Below are 15411 nucleotides of genomic sequence, written 5' to 3'. Positions count from 1 at the left end.
ATGGGTTTTACTTAATATATTTTAATTATTTATGCAAATATATACAAAAAAGTGCGATTACAAAACAAAAATAGTTGCTATTTAAGAAGTTACAGCGATTTGAAATTTTCCATCATCATACAAAAGAGGAATTTGAGAGACTTTACTAAGACCAGTCTTCTGAAAGCATGATGAGAGACTTTATGTGGAGGAAGGGAAACATCTATGGAGCATGATAGGAAAAGTAAAACTGTTAATAAATAATTTTAAATAAGAATGCAATTTACGAGTTTATTTTAAGTTTATTATTTTATTAAAAAAATACGTATGTGGCTGGCATACATTTAGTATGGAAGCTGGAAACATTGAATTTTCAATTTATAGTTCCAGTTTATTCTGTAACCTATTTATTGTTACCTACCGTTTTATAGAGCTATTTCATTAGCACTTTCAGGATCAGTAACTAGTTTTTTTGACATCTTGTATAGTTTGAAAATAATCGCGTGAGATCACTTATCGTTTCCACCCTGTATACTTTAGGGCTCGCGACGGGTGACTTTTGTCACCGTGACTTTTATGGAGGTGAGAAAAAAGCTTATCTTTCTGTTTACAGTAATTTATATTGAATAATGAGACAGTTTAGCTTCCGTTTCCGATTTTAAAATTTTGTATGCAATTTTTTAAAGTCTTTTCGTGTATTTATTATTCATGGAAAAAATCCTGTAAAAAACCCAGTAATATTCATGTACCTAGGTACACAATTAGCGCCGGCCAAAGTTACCAAGGAAACTGACTTTTATTGATCGTGAATGATATTATTGGTAGTTGATTATAGAATCATAGGTATATCGTTTTTAAAAACTTGAAGCAGGAGAAGCTCTTTAAAGGTCAACAAAGCCTGTAAAATACTTAAAGATATTTTTTATTAACAATTTAAAACGTAAAAATTATCCAACTCACTTCCGTTACGCTTCAATTATCATGACGTTTAATTGTTCGTCCATACCATCAGATGCGTGCGTCGGAGGCTTTATTCCACTTGGTTCACCTGGGTGAAGTGGAATTTTTAGTGTCCTAATTTCACCTCGAAACTATTTCACCCAACTTCATTTTTCAATTGAGTCGACTAAAGCGGTTGCCTTTGTTCACCTAGAAATTAATTCACTCCGGTGAACAGATGCAAATACCTGGGTGAAATAATCACTTTCTTCACCCATGTGAACAAAGTAGATTAAATCGCATTCACCGCGGTGAACAGATGCAAATACCTGGGTGAAATAATCACTTTCTTCACCCATGTGAACAAAGTAGATTAAATCGCATTCACCCCGGTGAACAGATGCAAATAGGTACCTGGGTGAATTAATCACTTTCTTCACCCATGTGAACAAAGTGGAATAAATCGCAAGCGACACGTCACAGCTCAATAGCAGTGGACGCGCCGCAGAGGTCGGCCCCACAACTAGACCAACAAGGATAAACCACATCTCACACATTCATCACTGGCAGTCAAGAGACTGGACAATACGGTTAACTACCTCCGTCGTAAAAAAAAGTATCACACACAATACGATTAAAAAAAATTGACGTTTAAAATTTTCAAAGTCGCGAATTCCGAAAGTGTCAAAAGTTTTTGGTGGGAGTTTTTTTGTTTTATTTAAATACAATTTTTACAAGATGGTGGCTATAACTATACATACTAAAATGTATCAGTTAGTGATGTTATTAATAACCATTCAAAGCTGTTCGGCAGTGATCTATTCTTTGAACGGTAAGTAGTAAATACCTACATAACTTTTGATGCGAAGCAAACTTTTATCATAAGTACCTACTATAAAATATCTGTCATTTCATTAATATTGATTTCCTAACGAGAATATTTAAAAGCGTTATTATTAATTTGCCTTTAAGTGGAATCTCGTAATTAGCCTCATTATTTATAGCAACATTCTTAGTTATTCAAATTCAAAACCGTTCTCGGAAAACGTGAACAAATAAACTGGGTAACTTAGAAAATGTAACAAAATCGGTCTTTCTGTGAGTATTTCTATTTGTTCCACTGATTAGATCATTGATACTGCTGCTGATTATATTTGTATTCTTTGCATCCTTGAACTGTGAACTCGAAATTCACATGTCATTGATAGAAATGTTTTTGCTGACACGTTATTTTGTATACCTTTTTCATAGAGTAGGATTTAATTAATTTAATTTTAACCTATTAATTACGTTCGGAAATTCGTTTACTGTTGCACAATCTTAAACGTAACATGTACCTATAATTACATGTTATGTCAAGCTTATCTAATCTTACCATCTTATACATACAGATTGTCTCAAATTAGCAGACACATTGACACTGGAGGTACCTAGCTGGGCCTAAGACGCATTGAAGAAGCCTAATATGTCGATAGAAAAGTTTCATAACTTTTATTTATTAATCCTTCAAGGCCCGCGAATCTAGACACAATAGATATCAATTGTTATAACATTAATTAATGCCGTCTGGGACTCAGACGGTTAATGTCCATAGAATAGTTATTAATTCCATAGAAAGGTTTGATGAGTTTTGAAATATGACTGATATTAGTTATTTAAACAAATGGACTTATTAGATAGTTCCGGCGTTTCTTCTCAGCACTTGCCATATGTTTGTCTCGAAGCGCTGGTAGGGCCCAAAAGATAAGGAGACATGTAAAGTGCCCCATAAGGGCTACCTTTTTCTTTTTTTATTATTTTCTATTGACGTTCATAAGTGCCACTTGTGGTCTAAACTGAATAAATATTTTTTGATTTTGATTTTGATTGATTTTGTTCCATGCGCCTTAGGCTCATCTTAGGACCTGTGGTGTTAGTGTGACATGCCAATTTTGGGACACCCTGTATAAATTTGTATGTACTACCAGTACCTACTACTTATAACAGTACTTGTAGTTACTGTAACGTACTTGTAACAGTAGCAAAACAACCGAAAACGCAAGCGGTCCCTATTTTGCTAGAAGGAAGTCTTGCGTGACAATATCATAATGTTAGTGGAGAGACACAAACAAAGGGTAGTTACGAGGCTACCCTCAGGGCCGCGTACAGTCGTAATGTTATTGATATCTACCTAATTGGCCTGCGACTTTGCGCGCGTGTATTTCGATCTGTTCACAGAAAGTCCTTAAAACGCGTATCCCCCTTCCAAAAACCGGGATAAAAATTATAATATGTTTTTCCCTGGGTCTTCTCATCTTCTTATTCTTTAGTAAATTGTAATAACTGACGTCACCATAAGTTGATGCAACACGAATTAATTTATTTTTCATTGAAAATAGGTAGTTGATTCAAGCTCTGGGGCGTGATGTGCATATAGAATCAGTGGCGGGGCAAGACCTAAATTTGATGTGGGCAAGACAGATTTCGCGAGGCCTTGTTCTGTGGCGACCTGAAGACGGATTTTATAAAAAAAATAAAAAAACGGGTCTATTCATTGACAGTTTCTGCCCCCCTAGACAAAACGCACTTTTTGATCGAATCGAAAATCGAATCCGTCAAAACTCCATACAAAAAAGGGGCTTTTCGACCACTTTTCGACTGGTTTGCGATTATAATTTGCACTTTGTCTAGACCCACTGATTTCTTGATTCAGTGATTATTTTTAAAGGAATATTGCGCCAAAGAATAATGTTCGTCACTTAAAACCGTGTTGTTGCTTAATTTTGTGTCTGATTATGGCTGAATTTGTTTGGAAAAAAATATATTTTTTTAACTACATTGTTTAGCTATCAAGAATTTATATTTAACTAGCTGACCCGGCGAACTTTGTTCCGCCTTAATGGCAATAAATATTACAGGACATAGGATAAAAAGTATCCTATGTCCTTCTCCTGGCTCTAAACTACCTCCCTGACAATTTTCAGCTAAATCGGTTCAGCCGTTCTTGAGTTATAAGCGAAGTAACTAACACGACTTTCTTTTATATATATAGATAGTCAATGTTTGCATTTATTGTCGTATTGTGATATTGTCATCTCCACCTTGTATACATTTTTTCAAAATTTTTGATGCGCGAGGCCCCTTGTTCCGCGAGGCCGTAGGCGGTGGCCCACGTCGCCTACGCCTAACGCCGCCACTGTATAGAATCAGAAAATGCATAGTAACCTGACAGGTGTTTACTTTAGGAACAGTGGTTTTAGTTATTTGCATATACCTACGTATTCTATTTTTTCTCCACTGCAGCACTTCAATCAAGCCTGTGTTGCTTGCCGTCTACCAGATCACGAACTTACTTTACACTTCTTTTCCAATATACAAATGGGATTCTAAAAAACCACGAAGGAGAGTTAATAGAAATGATTGAGTCATTAACTAAATTAGTGATCTATCAAATTTATAAATCAGTTTTCATGAGGTCAACTCTCAGCGGTCTCAGGTCGTCTCAATGAGGGCTATCGTTTTAGCGCTCACCAGTTAGCGCCACTGTAGAGTAAGGTCCTGTCACTTGCTAGTAGCGAAGACAGTGGCACCAACTGGTGAGTGCTTAAGTGGTAGGAGGACTATCGCATTTGCAGTCATCAAGATGGCGCCACTGTAGAGTAAGGTCCTGTCAATCGCCAGGGGTGCCAACTGCTACGTATAAAAACGATAGCCCTCATTTACTCATCATAACCAAATTACATCTTAAAAATAAACAGATTCGTATTTATGTAGATTAGTTTTTTCTGTAAAGTGGAAACATTATTTATTTGCTTTTGAGTGACGAGAATCTATGTAGAATTTAAAATCTAGATGTAGCTATTGACGCAAAGTATTTTTTGATCACTTGTTTTTCTTTTGTGTAGGAACATTTGTTTGGATTTGCATTAAAATTGTCCAAATGATGTTAATTTAGTTACTTCATAAAACATAAGGATTAAATCTGAAATTCTGCTTTCTTAGCTGAAGGCTTGGTTATTAATTTATGTTATTTATTATGTATTTGTTGTTATTATTATTACAATTGCTTTGAAACCGGATCTATTTATGTATTATTTTATGACTTTTATACGTTTTGTGAATAAAATGGGCCTTAAAGAATATTTTGAATCTGGAACCAAGTGAATAAGTAGACTTGGTCAGCAGTCTTGGTTTGAAAAATGAGCTTGATATGTATGGGGACCATAATGCGCTGCGCCGTGTGACATTAGGCCGGCTGCACGAGCCACGCGGCATTGAACCGCGGTTCAAGTACTCGCGCGGACGCGGCTATGTGTAGCACCTTGCATTTCTGCGAATCATTGTTACACATACACGCCGTGGGTCGAATCACGAAAAGGCGTATCTAACAAAATGGCGAAATTGAGTTAAACATACCATATTTAAAAAACATGCATTTTGTATTCTCACAAAATATCGAAACTCAATTCTTTTTCAACCAGTATTAACAGGTAAAAAGTGCTCGAAATACATTTTTCTATACTTCAAATTTTCTTTAAATGTCGCTCTTGTAATCATCATCATCTCAACCATAGGACGTCCACTGCTGAACATAGGCCTCCTCCAATGCTTTCCATGTTACCCGGTTGGTAGCGGCCTGCGTCCAGCGCCTTCCTGCTACCACCTTGTGGGTGGAAGTCCCGCTGCGTTAAACGCACGCTCCTGTAAAATTGATAAAAATCAGTTAGGCTCTTTCGTGATTCGACCCACGACGCTTATGAGCAGGTTGACACGCCATTGTGGTGTGGTTGTGCAAAAACTATTTTGGACAACAGGAAAATCTCTAGTGAAATTTAAATTTAAAAGCACGTTACTGCTGTTATTGACATTCAAAGCGAGGCTTTGTTGTGCTCTGGATGCAATGTCCGGGAAATAACAATCAAGATGTTGTTGTTACATTGCACTCCCAGGCTTTTTAATAGCTCAATGAAGTTTGAATGTGAACGCCGTTTGAATCGGAAATCAAACGGCGTGCACTACGTACAATTGCACACTTCGCAATTGGGCGGTTGAATCGTTAGGTACCATCTGACTCTTCTCCTGCATTTTTCATTTCAAGTTTGCAAATCTATTTTTAAAACCATAAAACAAGAATCAAAATCAAAAATATTTATTCAGACCACAAGTGGCACTTATGAACGTTAAAATATAGTAAATAATAAAAAAAGAAAAGGTAGCCCTTATGGGGCACTTTACATGTCTCCTTATCTTTCTAGATTCAAAATTCGGCCATTTAAATTCAAGCCTGCAATGTCCTAACCAAATTAGGAACAAACACGAACAGATTTTTCGGAAGAAATGGCCTATTTGAAAATTCCCATACAAAAGACTTCAACGACATCGGGGCTACAATTACAACAAAATAGTGTTTTTGAAAATAAATGTGAGGGAAAATTAATTTTAAACTCAAATATTAGATCGGTTAAAATGGCTACATCACATGGTTTGTATTGACTAAACATCCTGCAATGTGTTTGTGCGATACACATTCCGCCTTGGTGTATTCATTTCCACTTAAATGGAAATGTCCGTTAAGTTATACTTAGTTAAACAGAACTTATTATTGCTCTGTGGTTAAACAATCAATACCTATTATTAAGTGTTACTTTGTACTTAAGAAGGTAAACAGTATCTGAATATTATTTACTTATACGATTAGAGAAAAACTATTTTCGCTTTAGATGTATTGACTCAAACAATGAACTTAATAATTATAATTTAATCTGCTGTAGGAATATATTGTGTTAGTGTTTTTCTTTTTACTGTTTTGCCCACTTAAAATGGGCTATCAATGGATAGCTAATAAATTATAAGCAAATCTAGCCTGCATCCTAGACTTTCCTTCTATTTGGAAGCCCTTCCCAAAACCCCTTTCCTGAAAACTTTATTTTTTATGATTATGTAAAGGCCTCTTGTAGGTAGGGCACATAGTACGCAGACTGACGGCCGATGGGGCAACAAGGTTCTGGAGTGGAGGTCGCATACCGGAAAACGCAGCGTGGGACGTCCACCCACAAGGTGGACCGACGACATCATAAAGGTAGCAGGAAGGCGCTGGACGCAGGCCGCTACCAACCGGGCAACATGGAAAGCATTGGGGGAGGCCTATGTTCAGCAGTGGACGTCTTATGGCTGAGATGATGATGATGATGAAAGGCCTCTTGTACGATATTCATGACTATTCTTTACAAAAGCCTTGTCTATTTGTTTCCAGAGACGGAGTACTACAAAATGCCTCGGCTGTACGACCTGGACGAGTACTCGGCGTGCCTCCAAGAGCCAGCCGCCGCGTACTGCGTGGCGGACTTCGAGCTGTTCACCGAAGAGGACTCCGCGCTCATGGATATGATACAAGTATGTAATTTTACAGGCATTTGTTACTTTAGACCAGTGCTTTTCAACCTGTGCGTCACGGCCCCCTGAGGGGTCGCCAAGCCTCTATACCCCTATAGAGGGTCGCGAGAGGTCGTAAAAACTACCTCATTAAAAAAACAGTACAGTTATAAAGATAGATATATCTGAAATCTAATTATGCAAATTCATAAATGTTGCGTGGTTTGAAATATTCAATTCCTACAACATCTTTGTAACATTATAAAATGCATGAAAAAAAGCGAGTGGTTGGGGGATCGCAAAATAATTTTTCATACTAAATGACGGTCGTGTCATGGAATGGGTTGAAAAACACTGCTTTAGACTTTTAAAAAAATAGTTATATCAACCCAAATTGGGAATACACGAACTGATTTTTCGGAAGAAATGGCCAATGGGAATCCCACACTAAAGACTTCAACAACTACAATTACAACAAAAAATATGCTTGTGAAAATAGCTGTGAGGGAAAATTTGAAAAATACCTACATACTCGTAGGATTTACCTGAAACGTGTAGGTCACATGAATACAACAACAGTTCTGAGTTGCGTGTTTACATCTGCGACAAGAAGCATTTTACTTGTTCATGCTGTTAACAATCCGTCAGGTTTTAGTAATAGAATAAAACCTGTAGTACCTACTTGTTTTCGCCGTACATAGAGAAGTGATCTAGTGCGTCACATTTCTAGGTTCTGTTTACCATGGGCCTTCCGTGGAAATACCACTCGGAGTTCCTAGACTGACATAATTGCATAATTGCTGTGATTAACAGGTTATGGGCAAGTCAAATCAAATGCAGTAGCCTCAGGAAGCTCAACGCTCTGTCACCTCGATAAGCTTGTTTTCTTATTAAGTATAAGAATCTTATTATGTTTATTATTATGTTTCATGCATCAGTTTCATGTCATACATCTATAATTGTAATTAGGTAAAGGTTGCAAAAGCGCTTTATACTAGTTAAACTCGTTTGGAATGTTTATATCGATTTTTGCCAAACTATACAGTTAGAAAATTTAGGTCGAGGTCGTCTAATAATTTGATTTCAAGTTTACTAACGAATGTTATGTAAATTCCAATCCTTATTTGCATACTAAATATTACATCACAGATGATATTACCAGATTAATGGAAATAAAATGACGTATTTGGCTACCTTGTGGCAATTAATATAAAATACCGAAGCATAAGGTCAATCAGGGTAGCCTCGTCGGAGGACTATTCTGCATGAATCACGGCTAAGGACAGCGGAGGGATGCTTAGGCTCAGGTCTCACGATATCTTGCGGAACCAAATCACTCAATTACCATTAATTCATTAGAACATAGACCTGGCTCAAGTCTGCATTGAGCTTTGTTTAAAGCTGTTAAATATTAGTTGAGATTATCAGTTCACTGAAATAGTTCCTTGACATAGACTAAAATCTAGTGTATCTGTTATTTTCAAATTAAAAGTGGCCAAACTACATATAAAATAAATATACAAACATAATAACATAATAAATATATGTATAAAATAAATAAACATACAACAAATATAAAAGAATGGCAGTGGTGTGGAAAGGATATCCAGTTCAACGTTCAACAATACAATACGGCCTATTTACTCATATTATAACACAAGTAGAACAACACAAGTAGATCAATTATTACGTTCAATGGTCACCCATTACTTGACCGGATTAATTGCAGTTGAGCTGTTATACATGTTATGCTAGCTAGACCGACGATCTGGTGAAGGTCGCGGGAAATGCTTGGATGCGGGCAGCGCAGCGGTCGTTGTCCAGTCATGCAGTGGACGTCTTTTGGCTAAAACAAACGAACGATTAAGCCTGTAGCATAGTGACCAAGTTTTTAATATGGGTTTTTTAACCAAAATGGTCCATATAAGAATAATAATCTTAAGTACCTTGCTTGTGTAGGTGTAAAACTGGTGATCCTTGCTGATCAGTTATACGTACAGTGGGTACTAGTGATTTAATAGACTACCTACACTCGGACTAGAGAGACCTGTCGCTCTACACGGGTCAATTGCTTACAGCTAATCTGTTCGCACTACAATTTAGTTCATGAACTCAGCGAAATTGTAGTAATGAAGGGTTTTTTCCGCATGCGTTTATCTAATTAGAACAAAAAGGTTGTTTGTTATACGCCGTGAGATTGCTAAATGCTTGTTTATTCTTTATGTCCGCTGCAGGAAAATTATGGAGGTTAAAGAGCGAACGGTGCTGCAAGGATCGTTGAGTAGTCATACGGTCTAATAACCATAAGTAAATTAGAGGATACACGATTAGCGACAAATAACTTATATGTATATTAATAAACATTAAGTAACTATGACCGTTTGTTACATTTAAGAAACTCTCAAATTACATTAGTGTACATCATAAATCTTTATTAAATAGAGCATTAAAAGACAATGCCGGAAATTGGCGTCTTTTTTTTTTGCGCGGCCATCGACCAAACTTTGTTTTTTTGATTACAAAATAGTGTAATAAACCAAAACTTACTATGACATGTATACCTCTAAACTCAGTCTGAACTGAGTTACAAGCATTAGAAGTTTGATGATTTTCATACTAGATTTGCTTTTTGCGCGCAAAGTTTTGTAAGAAATTGCAACAAAATAGTGAGATTGTATGTGTAAACAAACAATACCATCCATTAAAGGCTCCAGACATCAATATGGAGCAGAATCAGCGCAATAAAAAAATAGCGCAATATTTTGTTGCAATTTCTTACAAAACTTGCGCACAAAAAGCAAATCTAGTATGAAAATCATCAAACTTCTAATGCTCGTAACTCAGTTCAGACTGAGTTTAGAGGTATACATGCAATATTAAGTTTGGTTTATTACACTATTTTGTAATCAAAAAACAAAGTTTGGTCGATGGCCGCGCGAAAAAAAAAAGACGCCACTTTCCATACTAAATCTGGCATTGCCATTTGTATCCGACTGTCCATCCCATGAATGAAGTAGACCAAGTTTAAACAAGAATAGAAATGGTTAAAATATAATTAGCTATTTCCAATATAATTATTTCTATTTTCAGCAATATTCAGATCACAAAATGAAGCATTTCAATCACACACAAATCCACAGAGGAGTTTGTGTGACCAGAACATGCGCTGACTTCATACAAAATCTAAATGACACGGCGGACCCAAGTGGGGTCCTTGAAGCATGCCTGAATCATACTATATGGAAGGACTACAGAATCCAAGTCAGGCTGAAAGAAATACGATACTGCAAAAGAGCCGGCGACACGATAGATATAGACACATACGATGTAATTGTAGCTGTGGTGTATGTGATTCTGATATTACTTAACGTGATCGGAAGCTGTTACGATATCATGTTCTGCAAAGGCAGAGAGAAGTCAGGTGAGATTATAGTAAGATACAACGTACAAATACAACACTATTAGTGTTTGATAGTTTGATCCATTATTCATGGCAATAAATCAATAACGTAGATAGATTTTATAGTAATTAGAGTTCAAGACGGCCAGGTTGCAATACCTGATAAATACTGGACGACAGAATATTACCATTAATATAGTAATTACCATTCTATCTCTATAAATATTATTTTAGAGGTTATAATATATTATACCTTTTTTCAGGAAATCCATATTTATTAGCATTTTCAATATCTCGCAATTGGGACAGAATGGTTGCCTCCCCCAAGAAAGGATCGGAGCCCCGACTCGAAAGACTGAAACTATTTCATGGAATGAGGTAACGTTTTCTATAAATTGAGGTATATAATTTTAATTAATTTTAATTGTAGCTAACGTTACGTTACATTACATTTTAAACGCTACATCAGTTATATTTTTCAGGACGATGACCATGTTTTGCGTATTTTTCTCTCACACGGTGCTTATGATGGCGTTTTCTTACGTAAATAATCCGCTATACATTGAAAAGGTCAGTATTATTTATCACTAATACGTAGTTGTCGATTTTATCGATATAGCTTCACTTAGTATTTGATAAAGACAGTTTTGATAACTGTAGCAGGTTAGATTCTCACAAAGAGCTAATATTGGTTTAAATCAAGCTCATATTAACTACAATAATATTAAGGTTTTGTTTATAGTCATCAATTCTTTTATAGACAATCTGTTGAATTTCTTCTGTTCACTTCTAAAATTCCATTTTCCCGTTGTTTTTATCTCCCGAAAAGAGTCTTCATTTCGCTTTAGGTCATTGATGAATGAAAACAAAATGATGTTGGAAAAATCTGGTATTGTCTGCCGAATATTTGCATATTTTAAAAAACTTGTGAACGATGCTTAAAGGTTAATTGAATTTTTATTAATGCAACACCTGTAAATGTAGTTATATGTAGTCTACACCCGATATTTCATTATTATTTAATCACTCACTTTATTTCATGAAATTCTTTGATGATTTCTCAACGAAAATTTGACGAAGTTGGTAGGTGCCTGCCTATTGTAAACAAGTAAAGAAATAAAATAAACTTGGCTGACCTGCAGGCGTACGAAGACCCGATGAAGCAGATCCTGTTCAACGGCAGCCTGGTGACGCACACGTTCTTCGTGATGTCCTCCTTCCTCATGGCCTTCAACCTGCAGCTGCATGCGGAGAAGCACCAGCTCGGCTGGCATCACTGGCCCAAGGGCGTGCTCACCAGGTGGCTCAGGTACGTTACTTAGGCTGGTTTTAGTGTCACGCGGACCGTCCGGTGCGGACCCGCTCCGCACGGCACGGCCAATCTGTATGAACTTCTAGGGAGCGTTTTAGAGTAATGCGGTCCAGTGGAACCGCTCCGCTCCCTAGCAGTTCATACAGATCGGCTGTGCGGAGCGATCCGCACTGACAGTCCGCGTGACACTAAAACCAGCCTTACTGCTGGAACTCCTAAACCATTAAACCGATTTTGATGTAGCATAAAGATAGTTTGAGTCCCGGGAAAGGACATAGGATAGTTTTTATCCCGGTTTTTGAAACAGGGACGCGTGCGATAAAGTTTTTCTGGGACAGACAAAATTCCACGCGGGCGAAGCCGCGAGCGGAAAGCTGTTGGGAAAAGCAAGCCCCTGGTTTGCTAAACTCTTCACGAACTAATGTTGACAATGGCATCTACTATTAAGTCTCACTATCTACAGGATTTGTACAGCATTCGCCTATTGTTGCGTAACTAGTAAGCAAAACGATGTGTATTCATTACTTCGAGTTTTCAAGTTCACAGGGTGTCGATTCGGATTTTCAATTTGAAGCAAGATTGTTAAAAACCGAGACGAACGTAACTGTTTTAGTGTCCGACCGAATGTTCGGTTTCGGTTTCGTTTTCGGTTGAGTTTCGGTGAAAACACGAGTTTCGGTTTAGTTTCGTTTTCGGCGGCAAAGTTGCCGAAACTACGACCGAAACCGAATGTGCATTCGGGAGTTTCCGCGCTGTTATCGGTCATGTTCGGCGCGTTCATTGAGTGAATGAATCCGATCAGAGCCAATGTCGTGATTCGCTCGCTTGTTTGTTTGCTGTTAGTTTTGTTGTGGTGGCGAGTTTTCGAGGGATTTATTTTGAATTTGGTAAGTTTTATCTCGTTTTATGTCGTTATAAGAGCGGGTAGTAAATATAAAAAAAAATTCAATATGACTAATAAAAGTTTAATTAAGTTTAACCTATAAATATTTTTTGGTTCTGCTAGCTTATGTTCTCTAGAAAACGTAAGTCGCACTTCGCGGAGGTATCGGAGAAGATCTGGTCCTCGAGCTGGTCTTCGAGTATGCAGGTTATGATCCTCCATCCTTCTTCTTATTGTGTGCTCACTAACATTCACTGTGCTTGCTGTTTGTAAACGCTGGCGTATCTCAAACGTAGTGAGAACCCGATTTCTTGATATTGCAAGCACGATTATCGGGTCATCGCGCGCTGATTTACTCCTTAATTCCCCACTTCTTGGTCTTTTTGTGTAAAAGGCGGTCTGGTCATGCCTTTTTAAAGTGTATCTTAAGTTTGTACGCTATAAATTGAAAGTTTCAGCCATCTCCTGCTGCATACACCCTTGACTTCTAAGCAACACTATTTGAGCAACTTGAGCTGAAGTAATGGACATTATTCTCAAATTATNTGATGTGGTACAATTTAGCCGACTAGGTGATAGTGCTTTTAAAAAATCGGTAAAAAATATAGCTTATAAATACCGAAAAATGTTTCAAATAATTGCAATCCACACTAATTTACGCTTCTAAATAATATATTAGAAACACCTTGTGATTAAATTTAACAAAATTACAAACTAAACATGGATTGTCAAAAGTTACTTGAAAACAATGAAAAAATTCTTTTAAAAATAAAACACACGTGTTTGTTGTCACGGCAAAAACCACATGGCCGATATTAATTGATTTTAGTTGTGTATCGCTGAATGTTGCAATTACAGACATTCAATAAATACTTTACGAAATATGAGGGTGGTACAATTTACCCGGCGGTACAATATACCGAACTCTCCCCTACTAGTAAAATCAACTATTTTTCCACCACATTTCATCCTTTCAGACTCACCCCCACGTACGCGCTAGTCCTGGCCACGATATCCACGTGGATGCGGCACCTGGGCAGCGGCCCGCTGTGGGAGCTGGTGGTGGGCAGCGAGGCCGCCGCCTGCCGCCGCTACTGGTGGGCGCACCTGCTGTACGTCAACAACTACGTGTACGACGACGCTCTGTGCGCGCCGCAGACGTGGTGAGTTGTTGCCATCATCATCATTAGCTCATCCATCGTTTAAGGTGTTTTTTTATTCACAACGAGGAAGCTCTTGGCCGAAAATGGAAGCGAGCTTCACCCGGAATCCTCAACCACGGAGGAACTGGCGATCTTACCTCTAACTGCCGGAACACAACAATGCTGTTAACATTGTTGTTATGGCGACAGACTTAGGCCCAGAGACCACACATAACACGACCATTTCAAACCGGTTTCAAACTGGTCGCGTCATGTGTGGTCTCTCAACGGAATCTATGGCAGAAACTTAGATGCAATTGCGTTTCACCGGGAGCTGGTGGTGGGCAGCGAGGCCGCCGCCTGCCGCCGCTACTGGTGGGCGCATCTGCTGTACGTCAACAACTACGTGTACGACGACGCCCTGTGCGCGCCGCAGACGTGGTGAGTTGTAGCCCATCATCATCATTAGGCCATCCATCGTTTAAGGTGTTTTTTTATCCACAACGAGGAAGCTCTTGGCCGAAGATGGAAGCGAGCTTCACCCGGAATCGTCAACCACGGAGGAACTGGCGATCTTACCTCTAACTGCCGGAACACAACAATGCTGTTAACATTGTTATGACGACAGACTTAGATAAGATGGTGGTAGCTAGCCAGGCAGACTTAGAACAAGCCTTACTTACCATCAACCCGAACAGAAAAATCTGCCCCCACTGGGAATCGACCCCGGGATCTCTGCGTCTGAAGCAGGTGGTCTTACCACTAGACCACAGAGGTTAGGTGTGTTCCGTTAAAGCTCTCAGTGCTCACAGTTCACAGAAACACTAAGCATGTGTTTTCATTAATTTAGTCTCGATTACTTCATTAAAGTAAGTAGATATCCTTAAATCTATGTCTTTAACTGGTCATTTTATCTCAACTGCAAGAACAGCGCCTTCTCTAATTACCTAACTACCTCTAGAAGCAAATGGAGGATTCGCCCTTCTTTACTCCTCACCGTGGCTACACGGAAGGAGATGTTCGCATATTTAATTTTCATTCCATCCTAAATTTAAATTCGTCGACATCTTCGGCGAACTGATTCTACCTATTTAATTAGTTGGCATAGATTTTGTATATTTCCATGCTTTTTTGTATTATATAGTTCTTATAGCAACGATTCCTTGTTCTCATGGAATAATTTAAACACTATGGTTTTTAAAGGTACCTAGCAGCAGACACGCAGTTGTTCTGCTTCGGTCTGCTCCTGTGCATCGCGGCGCAGAGCAAACGCGCGCGCACAGCGGCGCTGACGCTAACCTTCCTCGCGTCTCTCGTCATCACCGCGTTGCACACATACCTGCAAGACCTGGAAGCTGTCGTCATACAGAGCCCGGAGTAAGTTAACCTCAGATTATTTACTAAC

General features: G+C 38.3%; 1 protein-coding gene across 1 annotated transcript; it reads left to right on the top strand.

The window, feature by feature from the left end:
- The first annotated feature begins 1346 nt into the window (after window positions 1–1346).
- LOC114359201 (nose resistant to fluoxetine protein 6-like) lies at window positions 1347–15387 on the top strand. Its single transcript, XM_028313489.1, has 8 exons — window positions 1347–1750; window positions 7151–7290; window positions 10360–10690; window positions 10933–11047; window positions 11152–11239; window positions 11812–11978; window positions 13842–14027; window positions 15210–15387. Exons 1-8 carry the CDS (start codon window positions 1657–1659, stop codon window positions 15385–15387), a joined length of 1299 nt encoding a protein of 432 aa, XP_028169290.1. The 5' UTR covers window positions 1347–1656.
- Window positions 15388–15411: the final 24 nt, after the last annotated feature.

Source organism: Ostrinia furnacalis, unplaced genomic scaffold (assembly GCF_004193835.3).
Source record: "Ostrinia furnacalis isolate ACB-3 unplaced genomic scaffold, ASM419383v2 OfSCF4245, whole genome shotgun sequence".
Taxonomy (NCBI): Eukaryota; Metazoa; Arthropoda; class Insecta; order Lepidoptera; family Crambidae; genus Ostrinia; species Ostrinia furnacalis.
Note: the sequence above shows the minus strand (reverse complement) of the source record. Positions and strands in the feature narration are given on the sequence as shown.

Coding starts and splice junctions, on each gene's coding strand:
- LOC114359201 (XM_028313489.1), top strand. CDS start 1,657: ATGGTGGCTATAACTATACATACTAAAATGTATCAGTTAGTGATGTTA. Junction 10,691..10,932: donor CAAAGGCAGAGAGAAGTCAG/GTGAGATTATAG, acceptor ACCTTTTTTCAG/GAAATCCATATTTATTAGCA. Junction 11,240..11,811: donor ATCCGCTATACATTGAAAAG/GTCAGTATTATT, acceptor GCTGACCTGCAG/GCGTACGAAGACCCGATGAA.